This window comes from Dipteris shenzhenensis, chromosome 28 (assembly GCF_047967505.1).
Source record: "Dipteris shenzhenensis isolate YYH24624 ecotype China chromosome 28, Dip_SZ_1.0, whole genome shotgun sequence".
NCBI classification, from domain to species: domain Eukaryota; kingdom Viridiplantae; phylum Streptophyta; class Polypodiopsida; order Gleicheniales; family Dipteridaceae; genus Dipteris; species Dipteris shenzhenensis.
Window position 1 is genome coordinate 36,901,469 of NC_141623.1, and position 20,409 is coordinate 36,921,877.

The following is a 20,409-nucleotide window of genomic DNA, read 5'->3' on the forward strand; positions in this document are numbered from 1 at the left end:
TTGTTTGCTTGTGGAGGTCCTAAATGTTCTTGTCTTTTGACACCACCTCAATATTTCTCTTGCCAAAATAGGCAAGTCCCCACTTTTATTTAATGGTCCATCCACCACACCCCCCCCCCCCTCTTTCACCTCTTTTTTCTCCTCTCTTTCACTCATCTACCTTTCCCCATGTTCCTTCACCTCACTTGCTTTCCTTCCTTCCAATTTACATCTATCGTTTCCCTTTCACAAGTTGTTGGAAATATTATCGAGCTACTTTACACTTAGACTTAAGGCCTTAGTGGGATCCCCACCTTATTTAAATGTTCTAAATTTGGTCAAGGGATGGGGTGGAGAGATATAGAGAGAGAGGGAAGGATGTAGAGAGTGGAGAGAGATGAAGGGGTATGGAGGGAGGGGGTGGAAAGAGAGGGAGGGGGTGTTCAAAGGATGTGGAGGAAGGGGGTGGAGAGAGAGGGAAGGACGCAAATAGAGGGGGTGGAGAGAGAGAAGGGAAGTAGAGAGAGGCGTCGGAGAGGGATGGAGTGGAGAGAGGCCGAGAGATGTGGAGGGAGGGGTGGGAAGAGAGAGGGGGTGGAGAGAGGTGGAGGGAGGTGGTGGAGAGAGGGAGGGATATAGAGAGGTGTGACACCAAGCAAGGTGATTTCAAGCTACCTTGTATCCTAACCACTTGTCTACCAAACCTAAGGTGACACCAAGACTCCTTATACTATGGGCTACCAAACCACCATGTGACACCAAGCCTCCTTGTACCATGTAAATAACAAACCACCTTGTGACACCAAGCCTCCTTATACCATGGGCTACCAAACCACCTCACGACACACGACCTCCTTGTACCATGGATACCAAACCGCCTTGTAACACTAAGCCTCCTTGTACCATGGCTACCAAACCACCTTGTGACACCAAGCCTTCTTGTACAATGGATACCCCTTTGCTATCCACTCCTGAGATCACCCTTAGCTCCTTTATCCGCCCAAGGAGGTTTCAACCCTACATGAGCATAAGTATTGTTAATTGTTGGTTGACCCTTGTCCTATGTCCTCATGATAGTGCAAGTGACTAAGTTGTCCATTGTAAAATTTCTCGAATAAGTGACCAAGGTTCTCTCATGCCCTTTGTTACCAATTTCACAAACAAGCTAGGTTGTGCTAGCAAAGGAACAAGGACCATTTAACATATGCCAAGGTCTAGATATCTCTTTCCTCAAGAACTAAGAACACCAAGTACAATGACCCAAAATACAACTTGAGTGAAATAAATGAAGCCAAATGCATTCTTTGCTTTTGTGTTTTTTGATAGTATATCCATTAGTCACAGAGAACTATTTTTAGTGAACATGACACCACTTTACTCATGAGCCATTTAACGATGCATGTAACATCTTACCCTCCAAAGAGTCAACCCCGCCACTCACAATAACTTTTTTGATGAAGAAAGGGCCCATCCAACCACTCACGAACTTAAGCTTCTATTTCAAGAAGTTACTGAAACACATTAGTATCAAATCACCCACTCGGAACACTTGAAGATTCCTTTCATGCCATGCTCTTGAACACTTGATGTTGAAGATTCCTTTCATGCCATGCTCTTTGCCTATTCTGCCACACTTCTTGAGTGAAGGCTACCTCTCGTCAATGCTCCTCTAGTACTTCAAGGTCCCATAAGCGTTCAATTGTGTAGGCCTCTAAGTTGTTATCCCAGCTCTGCCACACGGATAGCCTCAATGTGGAACTCATAGGGCAAAACTGCCTTGAGGCCATACACCACGGCAAATATCCGTTACTCGCCTTGTATGCAATCTAATATGCAAAGAGGACAACTTGGAGTAAAAAACATCTCAATTTGCCAAGCATCTAAGGTAGAGTTGAGTCAAGATACCACACATGGTTTGATTGGTGCTCTCAGCTAGGCCATTGGCATGAGGGTAATATGAAGTCAATGATTTGTGAATTATTTGCAATTGTTTGACAATGATGTCATTCAAGGAGTGGATTCCTTAATCGCTCATCAATTCCACGCGATATCCAAATCTAGAGATGATATGATCATAAATAATGTGACCACTACTTGGACTGAGCACGTTGTCACTGCTTTGCTCTTGACCCACTTGGTACCATAGTTTGTGGCAACCATACTTGTTTCCTCATCTTGTTGCATGCGACATGGGCCTTACAAAATCCAAACCCCTCGATAGAAGGATGGCACTGGGCTGAATGGCTTGAGAGGAAGATACTCATGTCTGGTAGGCCTGAGTTCTACTCTTTAACATGAGTCACGTCAACGCACATGAACGTACCAACCTTGGAACAACTTGGACCACTAGAACCTAAGCTCGCATTATCTTTGTAGCAATGGCTTCCGAGGCCATATAGCCACCCCCATGCTAGCATGAGCATCCTCAAGAATTGTCTTTTGTGCGAAAGCACACACCACCTCAAGATGTAGTCTTTTCTTAACTTGTAAATTGTCCTCTAACCAATTGAAAGGGGTTGCTCAAATGATCTATTTCCTCTTCTCAATCCTCGAGGAAACTCAACCTGAACAACTAATGAAGTATGTCAGCATACCATGGTGGGAAGCAATTCGATGGAAAACAAGCAAAGTAATGCAACCTCGAAAAGGCCTGCATCGGGCAATTCATCTTCAACCCCTATAGCTACTGCCCTTAAAGTTATCCTAGACAAGTGGTCAACAAGTCAATGTAATCTTCAGGCACATGCCACCACAATGTTGAATTCAAATTCTTGGAAAAGGAGGATCCATCTCCTTAATCTCCCCTCGAGAGTGGGTTTATTCAATAAATATTTAAGATCCGTGATGATTATAAACTTGCCTCCCAAAAGGTAATGGCGATACTTGGTCATAGCATGAACCAATCTGAGAACCTCCAATTCAATGATGGTACCATAGTTTCATTCCGTTCAATTGTCGACTAGAAAAGTATGCAGGTAAATCCATCTTGTGGTCCTTATTAAGCTGGGCCAATATGGCACGAATGGCCGATCCACACTTGCTTATGTATGTATAAATCTATTAGTAATGAAATTGATAAAAACCCATCTATTGAACTCATGTGATAGGGTTTTATGAGTGATCCCCCGAGCTATGGAAGCTAAGTCCTACTACAATGCTCTCTCACTCATGTAGAGCATGTCTCCATCTAAGGGCCTGGGACTGAAGCTCCTCACTACTCCATCGCATCTAGCACCCAAGAGGCCCACCCATCCATGGGCCCATCCTAGGGCCGCACCAAGGTTATACAGATACACATTGTTTGCAATGCCTCATCCGATTAGACCACAAGAGCTTGAAAGTAATTAAACAGTTCTTAGCGGGCAAAACAGTACATATATGAGTTACAAATCTTGAACCTTAACAAAGCCAGCGTAAACTCCTTTTCTTTGCTTAGGATGCATGTGCTGTGATTGAAAAGTTTGTGTGGATACCCAACAAAAGGGCAAAATTAACAACTATTAAAAGCACTTTACTAGTCCAGTACATCAGAAAGTTGTGGAATCAACTTGGGACACCTCTACCATCTGACATAGCATCCTTTGGCCATCCCGGCAGCCCTCAACTCCCACAGAGTCTAATGAGTGCATAGTAGCGCTTCTTACCCGGGGGAAACAACATAAAAGCCGCTCATTTCATGAGCCATCTTTTGCATAGCGAAACCATAGCAGTAGCAACGAGTCTTATTTCTTGCCTTTCACACCCGTCGGTTTGGCTTTCTTGGTTCCACTTTTAGCATTCTTTGCGTCAGGAGCTTCCTGCAGTTGGAATAAGCAGTTCATGCCAAGCAATGCCTGAACAAATCCAATGATAGAAACCATGATCAAATAACTTACCTTTCGCTTTGGTGGTGCTAAACTTGGACTTGGCTTTGTTGTTTCTATATTTGGGTTCGGTTTAAAGAATGAATCCAACCTGGGAACAAACCAAATTGAAAATACATTGTAATGTCTATCCTAACGCATTCAAGTTATACTGGAACAAAGCTAAACAATTCACTAGAAACATTCCTCATCCAATCAGGAAAGTAATTCATTCAAAGACGTACCTTCCTTGAGACGCCTTATTCTTTGCAGCCTTAATCTTCTCAATGGCCTGCAGTTTTACCCAAAGAAGCTATTATGCACCATGCTCTGCAAAACTAACCCCTAAACTTTCTGCAAAAGGACCTTCCAAAGCATATATAGCAAAAGAACATAACAGTAAAGCAAATACCTTCATTACTCTGTCATGATTGAATCCATTTTCTTCTACTAAAAACTTCCGTATTCCCTGTTACATAAACCACAAACAAAACAGTGAACTTTGACTTTGCTAGGCTTTGGTGAACAAAAATTAGACACCATCCAACCTCCTCATCAGGAGCAATCCATTTTAACTCCATCTGATTCTCTTCTGTTGTTACAAGTGGCTCCTTGAAGAGTCTTCGAGCTTCTTGATAGGGCCAAGAATCTGGAATCTGATACCTGACGGCATGTAGAAGGAAGAGTAAAACAGACTCACAGCAGTGAACCAGATACAGGAGATCTGACACAATAGTACTACAAGCAATTTTCACAATAAGTACTGCATGTGCACCTGTCTTTATTTAGGTTCTCAAGGACAGTCTCTATATTCCCATATAGGCGAATGAACTTCAAAGCTGTCTGTGCACCAATGCCTACAAAGCATCACACTTGGCACCTCAAAGAGCTGAAAACAAACTACGTGTCAAATTTTCCTCTATTTTCTAAAAAAAGTACCTGCATACAATATGCAACCACTTCATCTTTTCATGATTTCATCTTTTATATTGCACATTTGAAAATTCAATATCCAGTGATTCGCCATCAAAGTAATTCCATACAAGCTTCACTCCTTAGTGGAGGTTACCTGGTTTCATGTTGCAACATTGATGCGACTTAAAACATGCAACTAGAATGTTACGAACCTTCTGGTCATATGCTGAAATGTATTTGAAGAGGGTACTGAGTTCAAAGCTAAAGATAATGCATCATGGTAAACCAGAAGTAGCAAATAATCTAACATCCCTTCCAGCGCAATTGACGTAAATCAGGATACCCCTGTTTCCACAAAAGAAAAAACAGCTCAACCTTCAAAGAGCTGGGGGGAAAAAAGATAAGGGGGAAGGAAAAGGAAGGGGAAGGAGGAAGGGGAACATCCCAGCCAAAAACCTGTTGGAGTTATGTAGGTCACCTCCCCATCTATGAGCCCCCAAATGAGGAGAGTATGAGGGAGGTGCCACGAAAAGGTCTCAGAGATGCCACGGGGGCAAAACTGAGAGGGTTTGCAAAGCTGCCAAGTGGGCAGCATAGGGATCACAACCGCCATCGGAGAGCTGGACAAGCTCTGACCAAAGGGCAGAAGGGCCTATTCATGGGACAATACATGTGACCTGGACCAGCAGTAAGGCCTGCCCAGAGAAACATAGGGATGGACCTGCAATGGGAGCTGCAAACCTGTAGCAAAGGACTGTGCAGCACCCACAGTTTGGTTGGAGCACTGCAGGAGCTGATCAGGGCATACGGACAGAGGTGCCTGGAGCAAACCACGAGGTAGTCTGGCGTCAAGATTGGAGCTTTGCAAAGGTAGCCAGGGCATGACTGCAGGCAGCACATGGCTGGGCAGCAGTCAGCAGCAAAAGGCGCAGCCTTAAGGGAGCTCCAAGAGCAGGTGGGGGCAGAGAAACTAGTCGGAGGGCAAGCAACAGTGAGCAGAAGCACCACACGGCACAAAGGCGCAGTAGAAAGGGCCACTTACAGGTCTGATCTGAGTTGGCTGGCTGCAAGGAAGTCAAACTGGGTCCACCCAGTCTGTTAGGAACTTGGCCGGGGGGGCATTTACTATTCCATTTTGCAGGGCTTCTAGTGCATTGGTTTGAATTGCCAACACTGCCACAGGGAGACCATTGGTTGCCTACACAGCCGCAAGGAGGACAGGATTCACAGGAGACTTGTGCCTCACCACTGGCTGCCTACTCAGCAGCAAGGAATGCAAGGTTCACAGGAGTAAACTCTGCCTTAAATTGGGCTGTTTGTTGCAGCAGCAGGAAGGTGTGCTTGCAGGGTACCACTACGAAGCCCACAGAAGCTCCAGGAGAGCAACGCAGGCTGAAAATGCTTTGAAGGGTGCCACAAGGTAGGAGAACCGATTTTGAGAGCCACAGGGGTCCACATCTAGGCAACACACTGCTGATGGATGTTGGCGCCCTGTGCCCATATTTTGTATACACTTTGGTCCATCTCTGGACAATTATATATTGCTGGTTCTACATCTTCTCTTCAGCACAGTTCATTTACTGTCTGCACATCTCTCTCTCTGTGCAGTAGTGCACACCACGGAAAGAAGTTGGATTTGATTTTAACTATATGGGACTCCTGGGCATACCTCGTCCTTTATCTTCTTCTGCAGGGAGTGTTGGCTGTAGCAAGAAACTCCAACTCTCTTTTCTAACATGGTATTAGAGCCCTTAGGGAGATTCGCAATTGTTAGGAGCTCAAAGGTGAGAACCTTGAGAAAGGAGATCTTGGTTCATCTTGTGGATACATCTGAAGGACATGTATCCTTGCAAGGAGGAGGGAAATCCCATGGCTGCTACTAGACCAAACCCTAGCTTTGGGGAAACAGGTAAGCTCAACGGAAGCAACTACCCATTGGAAGATGAAGATCCCGACTCACCTGGTGGTTTGGATGATTTGGGAAATCACAACATGAGTGGAGCTAAAGCGGCCCGGGGTATCTGCCACAACAGCAACACTATTCCTAATAGCTGTACTAGCTGCCACAGTAGTACCAATAAAAGATTGCCCATAGCAGTGCCAAGTGGTTATCCAGTGTGACAACAGCTCCATCTCTTCGCATAATTGCATTGTCAAGAAACTCTTGACACAGGTGCATTCAACTGCCATTCCCACATTCCGAGCTTTGACTTCAAGAATTCTGTTACTGTGATACCACACATGAATACGTGGTACTATACTTAGCAGATGCTTTAATTTATCATTTGATCTGAGTCTCTGTCTTTGCACCTCCATGCTACAGGGCAGCATCTCTGCCAGTTTGGGACGGCTCGTGCCAGACTTGGGATGAAATTCTGAGTCGACGTCTTTGCACCTCCATGCTACAGGGCAGCATCTCTGCCAGTTTGGGACTCCTCGTGCCAGACTTGAGACGAAATTCTTCTTGCCAGAGTTTGGCATTGCTTGGCCTTCAGTGGGGACCATTCCACCAAAATGAGTGTAACGATCAGTCCCCTCTCATATTACAGATTACATCTTAGAATACAGCGAGCAGCCTAAAAGTTTGCGCAAGCGCTTCATCAAGATCGTATTCCAATGCATTCATGATTCAACAACCCATGCTGCATACCTTGTCAGAAAGCCTGCCACATGAAACACACCCTTCATTGTATTTACAATTACTCATGCTTTCTTCTCCCTTTTCAAAAATTTCCTTCTTGAACTATGCCCATATCATCTCCTTTAGCAGGAGGCTAACGACTTCAAATTGATTTCAATGTATCATAGTACAAGCTTTCGGAGTGTACATCACCTCCTTTTGCAAGCAACCAAAGAACTTCAGAAGTCAATTCATTGTTTCTTAGCCCACTGAGAGAACTCCAAAATGTCTGTCATATTAACTGGGTCAACCCATTGATCCTTTTCAATCGTCCCACCTTTCCCTTACAGAAAGGATTCAATTCTTAGAGCATATCTCAAAACTGTACTCTAGAGCCATGTGATTGCATACATGGTGCCTTACAGAAAGAGCACCAAGAGTGGTGCTTACACTGACTCTCATAAGATGAACTCACCCTTTATTGTATCACAGTAGTCACATCCACAAAGAATGCCCAAGTCAATGAATTGATCCATTGTCAGCTCCAAATCTTGTAGTACCTGCAAGAGTCCAGACGAAGCACTCGAGATTATCAGATGAAACAATACAGAAAGTAATGCAAGCTAGTCAAGTACATACCTTTGAAACATCGAACTCCACCACTGGCAATTTGCGAGATGTAGGCTCCATTAAATGCCTTAGAAACTTAGGGGCTCCAAACGTAAGTGAATCCATATCCTCTGAAGCAACTGCATACACCTGAAAGGCATGTAAATAAGAAGCCTTCAGTTTCATTCAGAAACTTGACCTGTGTAAGATTTGTAAACTATTTTAAAAGGAACATCTCCACCACTTGTCACCGATCTGTGTGCCCAAAATGAGGCTGAAAAGATGCCCAATATAAACACTAAATACGTAAGTGAAGATTGACAGCTTGTAGTCCTTACTGCAACATATTTTCTTGATATATGACCGATGATGTTTAACACATACATTGCACTACCTACCTTGCCAGACTTGCAAAATGCTGCACATTCAGCCTCTGCTTCACCAGGGGCCTGGGAAAACAACATAAAAATAAACATCTTCATTTAAAAATTTTACTTGAGCTCATCGCAAAACATGTTGTCTTTGCAAGTACAGTAGAAGTTCCACCCAAAAGAAATAGAAAATATAAAGAGCTGTAAGCACATAAATATCCATTATCAGTCCTGGATCTGTAAAACACATTACCACTCAAACAACCAGCTTTTGCCGTTTCTATATTTAGAAGTAAAGCTTACAAGGATCATATAAAACACTCCTCAAAGCAAGAGTGTGTATATGAAGGGATAAATACGTGATTGAGACACCCTAAATGAAGCTTAAGCTGTAGCAAGAACTTGATGTATGCACAGAGCTAAGGCAGTTAGGCCAACAGAGGCTGATGATAGGAATCCTGTAGGTTAGTAACTTTTATGATCACAAAGCACATTTTGTTAATGCATATGTTGGAAAACGTATCTAGATAGGCTTTTAAGCATTGAGCTCAACTACAGTTGCTGCTTCGCTTTACTGGAGATGTTGCCATAGAAATTAAGGACAATAAGATAAACTGCTTAGATGGCGTGGATAGGGAGCACAAAGGTGTATGAGAGACGAGTTCTAGCTTATGTATGTCATCAAGATATTAAGGTTAATATATTGATACCCAAACATGGTGCGATTAAAGGGGGACAACCGTAGGATAACATTGTAGCTCATCTACTCAAGCTGAAGCATGAAAAAGTATTCCAGCCGGTCTCACAAAGAGATTTTAAGACTTTGATAAACTTAAGATTGAACAAATTCCCATTTAGATTGCCTACAATTTGCCTTCCTACCCATCCTCTAAGGTTGCCTGTGCCTTCCTATGCTTGACATCTAGCCCATTAACTCACATCTCAGTCAATAGGCCACCCTAGCTCCCCATAAGCTACTAATTTACCTTTGGTTTATCCAGCATGTTAAAGGACAATACACGCTATTAACCGAAAGGATGACAGAAAAGTATGCCCCTCTTCATAACAATTCAAGTTACAGCATTCTTGTATAACTTCCTTCGCACAGGTATGTAAGTTTTACTGAGGTACAACCTGCAATCAAAGAGCTAAATTATGTGCCACATCCTCTCAACTATCTATCTCAATGCATGGTTTTATAATAAGCTCTACCTTAAAAAGAATGGATAGTTGCAGCGATAATAATCACTCATTACTTAAGACTGAGAGACAATATTTGCAGCCCATTCAATAATGGACCTTAGATCACATCTGCATAGCTGGAAATTCAAATTACTTCAAGACGATAGGAATAATTGGCAAGTTTTTATGCTAGCACATCTGAGATAATAAGTTAACAATGGTATCAGATTTTGTACAATTCAGCCGGATCAAGTATCATATAGGAGAGAAATCATATATAGGAGAGAGATCCTACAACAATGGCATTCCTAAAGAGTTTTCACAGCTCAGCTATAGGCATAGACCCGTAAAGGAGCATTTGCTCATTCTTTGTGCTTCCACTCCATGTCAAACTTAGAACTATTTTTTTTCAAGTTGAATATGATGGGTAAGCAGCTTCTGCCCATTAGGCTAGATTTTGTTCAAGTTGAATAGGACGGATATACAGCTTTGTGTTCCCATGACATCAAGAAAAGCATCAAAAACTTCAACACAGACAAAGTCTTACTCTTGAACACAAAGCACACCTCAATTACAGGTACCCCCATTAACCGTAGCAATTTGCGGCAGTCCTCATTGTGCTGCTTTGTAACCTGAAAAGTTTATCTGAATTCTTTAATTATTTGTAAACATTTGCCACAGGCCAAAACCCTAGAAATAGGTTCTCAAAATCCAAATTTATATCTGACCTTTACTGTCCGCTTGCTGTACTTTTCAATGCCAGCTTTGTCTCCTGTCTGTAAAAAAGGTACAAGATAACAATGACCGAATCGCATAAGTAGGTGCTCATTGGCACCTTTTTCAAAAGTAGATTATCAGATAATAGATCTTGACATTCCCACCTCCACTGCTTCCGCCAGATCAACAGAAGCATCTTCACGTCTCGCGTAACTGCAAAGGTGAAAAAAGAAAAAGGCTGTTTAAGAGAACGGAGGAGATTTAGCCAGTAAACGCATGCATGGCCACACATGTGCGCACAAGTTTATGGCTACTGAGGAAAAAAAAAAGGGAGCAAAGTGAAGGAAGAAAACCCCAAGACAAAGAAAAGGAGAAACAAAGATGCTCTTAACATCTACAAAAAGATCAAAACTGTCCATGAGAATGCCAGCTGATACAGCAACAACAAATGTGTTTCTCCATATGCTACAAAACACAATGAAATATCCGAAAAGCAAGTTTTTCCACAAGAAAATGCATATCCTATAATGCACAAAAAATAATTTGTGAAGCTTTGAGGTGAGGGAGATTTTGTTGGGATTTATGGTTGTACAGATAACTGTACAGCTAGCAGAACCACTGTGCTGCTCAAAACATGTGCTAAATTGCAGGAATCAACAAGAAATGCCATGAAATGTGAAAGTTCAGCCTTGAAGTGCTGGAAAACGTGACAAATCTGCTAAAGTGGCATGACTGCAGCAGGCAAAAAATGTAGATCACATATGGGAATTCTAGATCCTACTCGGAATGTGCACAAAGTATCCAAATGATTACCACACTCAAATCTCAAGTAGACAGCAAGATACGGCAACCAGCATCTGAATAACAATGTCCAAAGACAGGACTCAAGATATATTATAGATACAAAAGGTGTACTCACGAACTACACTACAAGGATAGTGGGGTGCTGCCCACCAGTGTTTGAACTGAGGCCACAAACTGTTGCCCTGACTGCTGCTCACTCATCTTGCTGGTCTCTCAACAGAGGTCTTCAGTGACTTTAGCAAGAGCTTCAAATTTCTCTCTATTATTTCTGCTCCTCTGCACCTATCCCTATACCCCTCACTCAGCACCCTTTCATGACCTCCTTATCCCCTGCTGGGCTCCCATCCTCACACCCAGCTCTCTGCTCCCCTACTCTACACGTACCAGCCAGAGCACTTTACAGCCCCCACAAATGTGTTGGAGCAGATTCTCACCACCTTTGTGCACGAAAGTCCAAGAGGTCACACGCTTTGTAAGGAGCTTGCTGATGTATGTGATCAGGTGGCGACAGCCTTGAGCGGTGGACCAGCAGTGGAGGAGCGGATGGCCACCATTGGCCATAGATGGGGCTACCAGATGGGTGGACATTGCGAAACGGAAGCCTGAGAAGGCCACCAATTCAGCAACCGTTCTTGAGCAACAGCAAAGATCCAGCAAGGCTCTCAACATCAGAGTCCAAGGGATTCCACGCACCTCCACAGTTTCATGGCCTCCTCCACCCTCACGGTCCAAGAGCATATAGCATTGAGGTTGCAATTCCACTCGCGATCAGCCTCCTATCATCCGCTTTAGAGATACTTAGGCATCACACAGTGGCTACATGACCACTCCAAATTCCTATAGATGAGGATCTCACACCCCTACAAGTAGAGGAGAGGAGTATACCCCCCTACAGTAATGGGACACGCCCGCAAGAAGGGAGTGTGGGCAGTGGTTTGATATGGGCGTCTCTTGATAGGCCCCCCACGAGCATCTGGTGGTCCCCAAGCATAGGGGGAAAGGGTCTATGAGAACAAGGTATATGAGACTCGAGCACCAAGACCCCGACTTGCACTATTTGGAAGTATAATGGTACCTTGTAGTCAAATCCAAGGAATTTCTCGGAATCACCCCCATCACAGTTGAGAGCGCCCTTTGCCCACAATTTGTGGATACACATGGGAGTTGGCATACAATGATGAGACTCGGGAGATGCCTCAAGTTTGTGGATTGGGAGTAGCACTAGTAATATACAAGTCATCTCTCAATGGGAATCGGCAAGATCTTTGTTGAGAGGCATGACACACATGTCAAATTTCTTTGGATTCAGATCCAACACACCTTTCGACAAGACTCTTCATCGCAGCACAATATTTCCCCCCCGAGATTACATATTTTTGCTATAGTTCTCCGTGAGCAACAGGTACCGCTTGTTGCTTTCTATGATGATTCTATCCTAGTGTCTTACATTAATCTGAATGAGACAGGGATATCCCAAGTATTTGCATCCTACATTGGCACCATGTCCATGTGCTTTCTACTCTCTTCATATGGAGACTTACAGGTGGGACAATGGACCCTACTGTCCAACACAAACGCTGGTGAGTGTCTCCGACGCTCATCCAGTCTGCTGCTCTACTTTCGACACTGTAATCTAGGACAGACGCCAGCATCAATTTCCTGCGCTCACTTTGCTCTCTCAAACTCTCTCTCATTCCCTCACTCTGCAAACAGCTAGGGCCCAGGACAACATGTCGGGCTGGACCCTCCCGAAGGTACTTTATTACTTGAGAGAAAACTGAGTACAAGAGTTCAGCGTGGAAGCTGTTCATACCAAAAATCCAAACGTGAATGAATCATTACATGAGCTCTTAAGCTCCCTTTCTTGGCAACAAGCCACTTGTCAAATTCTACATTACTTTCCTAATTACATGCCACTAAGGGCGACTCTGGAGTCTTCGAAGCACATGGTCACGCGAACCACCTCCTAGATGCTTGTTAGGCTCCCGTAGCGCTTAGGAAAATAACTCTTCCTAGTACCTGCAACAATTAATTAAAGCGCACCACCATGGCACCCATTAATTGTTAGCGCTTTGCAAGCAAATAACACACGGTGGACTAATTCTAGTCACGGTGGGCGTCCCCACTGAACACATGTGCACACATAACAAATATTTAAAAATATATTTATTCTCTGGTTGACTGAAGTCAACGCTCTTGATCATAATTAAGGGGCTTTGACCAAGGGTCGTGGCACCTTAATTATAGTCAAGTCTCTCCAACCAAAGTTGGCGGAGTCCATGTTCCTTCCTACAGATTACCAACTGAGACTGGATGAGCTGAGAGAAGATATGCTTAGAATATAATAACACCCAATTATCTCACTTCAAGACTTGTGCATATACAAGACTATAGGGAAGACTTGCATATCTGAGAGAGAAAATATGCAAATGTACAACCAAGAGAAACAAGTACAAAAAGACCTTATAAAAGTACACCTATACTTGCAGCAAACTCTGTAGCGATACAGTACCACTGCAATCCTCATATCTTTCCCTTCTGCTAGGTCTCTTCCAAATTGCCACATGCCTCTCAACAAGCTTCAGTAGTTGCTCATGCAAGCCCTTCTACTCACTGTGCATATGGGACCCTCTGCTGCTCTTCACCCAGATGGTGATCTACACACAGAATAGTGGTTGCATCTGACTCTTTTGCTGCCTGTCCAATGAGGCCATTTATAAGCTTTGTAGAATTCCACTCTAGCAGAACACATTGATGATCTCGCCGGCCAGATGTAGGTACTGCCAACTAGCCACAAACTGTGCCAACCCATTTTCTAAAAGTTATGTGGCCATCCGCCAATGGTCCTACCCTGTTGCAACCCGTTACCCTAACCACAAGTAGTCTGCTACTGCTACCATACTGTGCCCCTTGCTGCCTACCCGGCAGCCGACCTGCCTAGACCATCCCAAGACCTATAAAGGTCTGCCATGCCATGTAGGTGTCCCTTGCTCGCTCCTCTACCTTCTAAATGGGCCAATGGTTGGGCATTTTTCAGCCCACAACCAAGATGGGCTTACCCTCTAATCAACGATTGTAAGGTGACCAGCTCTGGTGGGTTTGGCAGCCCATGTGGCTGCCCTAGAAGGATGTACAATTCAAAAATCTGCTAATAAGCAATAAAGGGAAGCTGAGTATAAAGAAGGGGACTGCAACAGGTAGTTGCAAAGGTAGAGTGCAGAAGAAATCCTAGATTTACTATAATAATAAATGTGATAAGGAGCAGAAAGGGGACTAGAAATAGCAGAGAACAAGGAATAGTTGTATCGCTTGAAATGTCTGAAGTGTGTCATCCCTTCCATTGGACCTCTCTTATATTGAGAGTGAAGAGTCACACATGAAAAGGTGTGTGCTCCCAAAAGGTATGTGCATGAAGATGTGTGTACCCCTTGTGAAGGGTGTGACCCCCCTTGATGAGAGGGTGCATTACTATAGTACAAATAGTAGTCCTCTTCATATTAATGTCTCTTGTGAAGGGTTTTGCCTCATGGGAAATGTCCCGTCAAAAGGGCATACCCTTCCAAAAGTGTCCATTCATCTCCAGCTGACCTGCTCACAAAGGAGCCAACTCCCTAGGCGCCTCAAAGGGGCTGCCATGCAGCAGCACATCAGGCCTCAAGAAGGACCTAAACAGCCTCCACATGGCCAGCCACCATGGCATGAATACGGGCCAACACGGGGTGAACAAATATCCTCACGGGGGACAGGCACACCCATAGAAGAGGCCCTCGCTCATCTATGCTAGCCTCTCACTGGGTGGGCACACCCACAAGCAAGGCCCTCTCTCTACGGTGACATTAGGAGATGACCTCTGACACCACCTCTCAACTCCTGGATGGAACAGAGACGCCAGGGAGCTGGGTGTGCCGCTGGAAAAACTGGAGGAATCCATCGTGTGATGCTCCACCGTCGAAGACCGCCATCAGCTGTCAACTGCTTTCTTCCTTTTTGATTAGTTGTCAAAGCCTCAAGCCGACTGTCATAGGTACGATCAACGAAGCGCTCCTCCTGATCAAGCACCATGGGGACCAATTCCTCCCAGGTCAACTTATTCACCCTACCACTGGTGATCAGGGATGAATAGAAGGCCCCGTACTAAGAGGATAACTGGAGCAGGAGAGTTATGGCCATGTCCTCTAATGAAATCTGCTTCCCTGCCTAGAGGATCTCCTGCTAAAGTTCCTGTAACTTGTTTATGTGGTCCCACATCGATGAAGACTTCTTAGGATCCAACAACCTTATGTGGACTTCCAATGAAACCCTCTTCATGGGAGCGGTTCGGTTATACATGGACGCCAAATGCTCCCATATACTTTTGGCCAATGTCATGTGCTTCACTTGATTAATCACCTGAGAAGTACAGTTAAGAAAGATGAATGATCTTACCTTGGCATTAACACGATCCTACAGCTGGGACAAAGTCTCGGCCTCCTTTCGAGCTAGGATGCCAACCAAGGGATCTGGTCGGGCGCGACACCAATCAAGATGAAATCTGCCATGTCGTATGATTGTAACACAGATTCCATCATCACCCGCCAAACACCATAATTGAGTATCCAATTGCCAGTCAACCGAGAACATGGTCAACACTGGAATTCTAGTCTTGTTCTCTGCCATCTCAAACAAAGTCGCCATGTAGGAGTGGAGAGGATGATGAACTAAAAGAGAAGATGGATGGGATAAAAGGGAACTGAGGGTTGAAGAAAGGAGAAGGCGAAAGAAGAGGATGAAGGGGCTGACAGTCCAATGTACCTTCACACCTCGCTTTCCATCCCTTGGAAAAACCTCCTCTTTGATCTGAAAACACCCTTCAAAGTCACCCCTTTCCTGGTCACCCGAACAGTCCACTCCTGGAGCACACTCCTCCTCAAAGACACCTCCGAACAGCACCCTAATCCTCCTATCTGTGTGTTGGCTCAACACTCCCTCCACTCCTTGGGTCTCAAGCCAACCGTGGCTCTGATACCATGTGAGAAGTGCAGCGGAAATGAACGGAAGAGAGAGAGATACACGCCTCACACACCCATGCTGAGGAGGAGAGAAAGGCGAGAGGCACAGGAGAACTGCAAGTGATCTCTGGAGAAACCCCCGCTCCATCTAGGGAAAAACCACGGAACCAACAGGCTGCTCGAGAGCTCGGAACACACAGCTCAACAACCGCATGGAAGGGAGCACAAGGGAGTGGATGAACTGCTCCACAGGTGCAAAACTGGGCTGGCTCTGCTCCTCTGCCAGTGGAATGAGCTGAGCTACTGCTCCACAAGATGCTGCAAAGAGGGCTGAGGGGGGGCCTATATATAGCCCCAGCCCCTCCCTAGTCGGGTAGGGCAGGCTGGCCGACCAGCCTGCTAGGTGGCTGACCCAACAGGCCTGCATGGCCGACTCAACAGCAGCCTATAAAGGGCTCCACAAGGCCCTAAGGCATGGGCCTGCCAGCCAACCAGCCAGACTCAGGAGCCGACTGCTCCTAGCCCTCCACCGGGATCTGCACAGTCCTCTGCCCTCCAGCCGACCTGCTCACAAGGGAGCCGACTCCCTAGGTGCCTCAAAGGGGCTGCCACACGGCAGCACATCAGGCCTCAAGAAGGACCTGAACAGCCTCTCCACATGGCCAGCCACTACAGGCCAACACGGGGTGAACACCTATCCTCACGGGGGGCGGGCACACCCACAGCACAGGCCCTCGCTCATCTATGCTAGCCTCTCACTGGACAGGCACACCCACAAGCAAGGCCCTCTCTTTCTACGGTTACATCAGGAGATGACCTCTAACATATGTTTATTCAAAGTTGAAAGATAAAAATGAATATACGAAACTTATAAGGAATCTCATGACTGCAGAAAGATTCTGTTTTTCATACCACATTGTTATAAGGCTTCCGATGCTATCACCAATGTCCAAATAACTGGATAAATTACATCCTTTTGCTTATCTAATGTCACTTAGAACTCAATTCTAGCTTCTCAAGGTTAGAAGAGTAATTATAGCAACAAAAAAACTTTGGTAAGATGCAACTTTTAGGGTGGACAACTTGAGATTTTAAAAGTCCCACCACTGAAATTTTAATTCAGTGCAACAAATTTGCGTAGATGGAAATCTTTGAGATTTTAGCTTTCTGGAGTACTTTGCCCAACCTTGCATAATTATTTCCATGACTCAGTTGAAAGAGGTTCACAATAAAAGCCACCTGAAATCTAGGTGATGGAGAACAAATAACATACCGTTTTGAAAGCTCTGCCTTCTTTAAATCTGGAGGTTGACCATCAAAAACATAACTGCAACAACCACAATATCAAATATAGGCATATTGCATGTATCCTACAGAAGCACTATACTTGCAGAAGGTGCAGTTTGAAACCTTCTTTTCAAATAGGAACAAGAATAACTATAAAAAAGGATAACAGCTTATACAACATCTAGGCCACTAATGTTGCCAGTGTTTCATTGAAAACTTACACGGGTTTGATACCAGCCTCCAGTAGCCTAATAGTCCGTGTGAACATACCCTGCAAATGGCTGCATCAAACAGCTAACATGCTTAGAGATATCAAATGTAAAGCAAATGTCAATTACACTGACGTTGCAAATGCAGAATCTTCTCTAGCCACACTACACAGATGCTTTGTTATCATTGCAAGAAGACGCCTTTAACTGCATCACAAAAACCCCTAAGCCTTTTTATCACCTTGTCACTTCGCCAGCCTCGTTTGTAAGCATCTCAGTTCCTGTACGACCAACGACTATCTGTCAAAAAGCACGCCATTTCATCATGAGTTTATAGGCACATCACATTTCACCGGTGGCACTACAGCATTTTATACCTCAATATTAAATAATCCTTACAAACAATTTCGTAGAAGGTGGCCACAACTCTCAGACATCCGCTTACTGTCAAATTGGCCAAACTTTAAAACATCTATACAGAAATAACAGCCAAACTGTCGAAGCTAGTAGCAACATCTGCAGACTTAGGAAGTTCAAGCACGTGCATCCTCCCCATTTCTAAACAGTACGTATTAAAAGATCAATTCTTTTCAATAAAGCACGGACAACGAGGGTTAAGATGGGCGATTGTAATCATGTAGCAAAGCCCCCTGCACAATTTGCCCCTACGGTCTAGCATGCTTTCTTTTTAATAAATCATGGCCAAAAGGGTCCTTGTGAAATAGTCATACAAAGTCCTCATGATTTCAAACTTATTGAGACCATATGAAGCCTCAAACACGAAATTCCATGATTCACATAAATGGCGATTTCAAAAGTAAGAACATTAATTAGTCTGAACCCGTACCAAAAATTGATAGATGCTCATGCTTGCATCCACAGCAATTTTGCGGCCGAAGTAGCTTTCGAACTTCTGCTCACTCATGGAACGGGGAGCGTTATCAGACAAGAGCTTGGTCAAGCCCTACAATGAAAGACGACAATGTAACGACCGTCAGAGTCGAGGCAGCTCAAGGAATCAAAAAAGCGGCAGAGAGAAACCAATGGTCCAATTTCCAGAAAGGGCAAAGGGACAGCATGAAAGAAAAGAAGAAAGATGAAGACGATGCAGAAAGAATCTGAGGAAATGCACCTTAATTCCCATGGCGAAGGTGTCGAGAGCGAATCAAGGATGGTAAAAAAGGAAGGCTTATTCCATACAAAATTCGCTTTCGCGCCAACTTTGCATGTTTATAACTCTTTGTAGTGGGCTTCCAATGTTTTCACGCCACCTGGGCGCGCGCACCCGTGCGCGCGATAACGACACGCTCCGATGCCCAAATTGTGTCCATGAGCCACCAGTGGCCAATCCGTCATTATCGTGCACCTGGGTGCGAGGTGGCATGGAAACAGGCCCCTAGCTTGCGGTTGGGTGTGTGGTGTGTGTGAGTTGACCACAGCTGTCCAGGGCAGGTGCCCCTCGATAGGACCACGGGTGGGTCAGTGTGGGGTGGGTGTGTAGGAAAAAAATTTTACTTAAAAAAAAAAAAAGGCTATTTACACTTTACACTACTAGTTTGAGCATCCTCGAGACATTTTGGAGACCTGGCGTCTTGTCCTAGCTTGTGGATGGGTGCATGTGTGCGTGTGTTGTGTGTGAGTTGACCATAGCGATGGACCTTCTGTCCACCGGTCTAGGGTGGGTGCCCCTAGATAGGACAGCAGATGGGTGACTGTAGGGTGGGTGTGTTTTTCTTAATTATTAAAGGCAAGTGAATGGTGGGTAGCCATTCCAACAAAGGGGAGTGGATAAACTTTCCTACGCGAATGCCACTTCATGCCTCGTGCGCAACCAATCTTGGTTGCCCAACGAACCAACCAATCACACAGGCTGTTCCACAATCCCTCCAACAATGCCAAGCTTCTCGGCATGCAGGCAGCCCATTACACATCGAATGCCCAATGGGCACTCCAAAATTTTTATGCATGTTTAGGCGGGCTGTGTGTGGGTAAAGGGTCTTTGCATGATAACCAGCCCATCCCATTTGTTCAAGTGCCCCAACAATGGGCACTTGCTGGGCAGCTTCTGGCGATCTATAAACAGCCTAAGGTAAGGGGTGCAGTAGTCGAACACCGACTCATAATGTTTTCCTCAATGAAGTAAATGGTCAATTTGAGTTGATAACCATATTGGCTAGGTGGCCTTCAAAGATTCCATTGGGTTTGACAGGTGTCCAACCATATGGTTACCCATAAAAATAGCTTTATATGGTTGCCTAGAAGATGAAGGATGAATACTCGTGCACCAATATATGAACAACTTGCACTAGTAAGTGTAAAATGGCTTATATACACCGCTTTGCATTAGGTTTTGTAAGTTGTGTTCTCATTCATTGTGCATAAGAAAGCTCCAACTTATTTGCTTATGTTATGGTAATTTTGTCACTAAAATTTGTCTAGTAGAGCAAAAGTATTCCAGTATCAGTACAAAAGTGTTCGGACAGGGCGTTCAATTCCAAACCTTATTCGACTACTACACCCACTTCCTTAGGCCCTTTATAGACCTGTTATGGGTTGTAACCTCAACCCCCTCCTTCTCATCCCAGCCCATCCAAAACATGTGCTAACAATGGGGTTTGAAGCCCCAACAACCAATAGAATAGTATGTTGGGTTGCTTATTATGATTGCCTTTTTTGTTAACGTATTTGTTGTCCACACAATGTGTAACCACACATTGCCTTACTCCTCCTTAGAAAGAGTGTTATAGTTGAGAGTTGGATTCTCCTTTTGTGAATTTCCACTTGTAATTATCATTATTTTTTAAATCAAATGAAAGGTTATGTCAAGCTAAATTAAACCATAAGCTCTAAATAAGACTTGGAGTTGCTTTACATACTTATTCCCAA

General features: G+C 44.4%; 1 protein-coding gene across 1 annotated transcript; it reads right to left on the reverse strand.

The window, feature by feature from the left end:
- Positions 1-3,344: 3,344 nt before the first annotated feature.
- On the reverse strand, positions 3,345-18,809 carry LOC147883522 (5'-3' exonuclease family protein). Its single transcript, XM_087399399.1, has 17 exons — positions 18,656-18,809; positions 18,371-18,487; positions 17,765-17,823; positions 17,536-17,595; positions 17,301-17,354; positions 10,400-10,448; positions 10,247-10,294; positions 10,085-10,150; positions 8,364-8,414; positions 7,996-8,115; positions 7,832-7,916; positions 4,597-4,678; positions 4,370-4,484; positions 4,234-4,290; positions 4,067-4,113; positions 3,855-3,933; positions 3,345-3,776 (listed from the first exon to the last, which is right to left on the reverse strand). The coding sequence occupies exons 1-17, from the start codon at positions 18,665-18,667 to the stop codon at positions 3,702-3,704; spliced, it is 1,176 nt and encodes a 391-aa protein (XP_087255525.1). The 5' UTR covers positions 18,668-18,809; the 3' UTR covers positions 3,345-3,701.
- Positions 18,810-20,409: the final 1,600 nt, after the last annotated feature.

Coding starts and splice junctions, on each gene's coding strand:
- LOC147883522 (XM_087399399.1), bottom strand. Junction 4,485..4,596: donor GAGAACCTAAATAAAGACAG/GTGCACATGCAG, acceptor ACATGCCGTCAG/GTATCAGATTCCAGATTCTT. Junction 4,114..4,233: donor ATCATGACAGAGTAATGAAG/GTATTTGCTTTA, acceptor GTAAAACTGCAG/GCCATTGAGAAGATTAAGGC.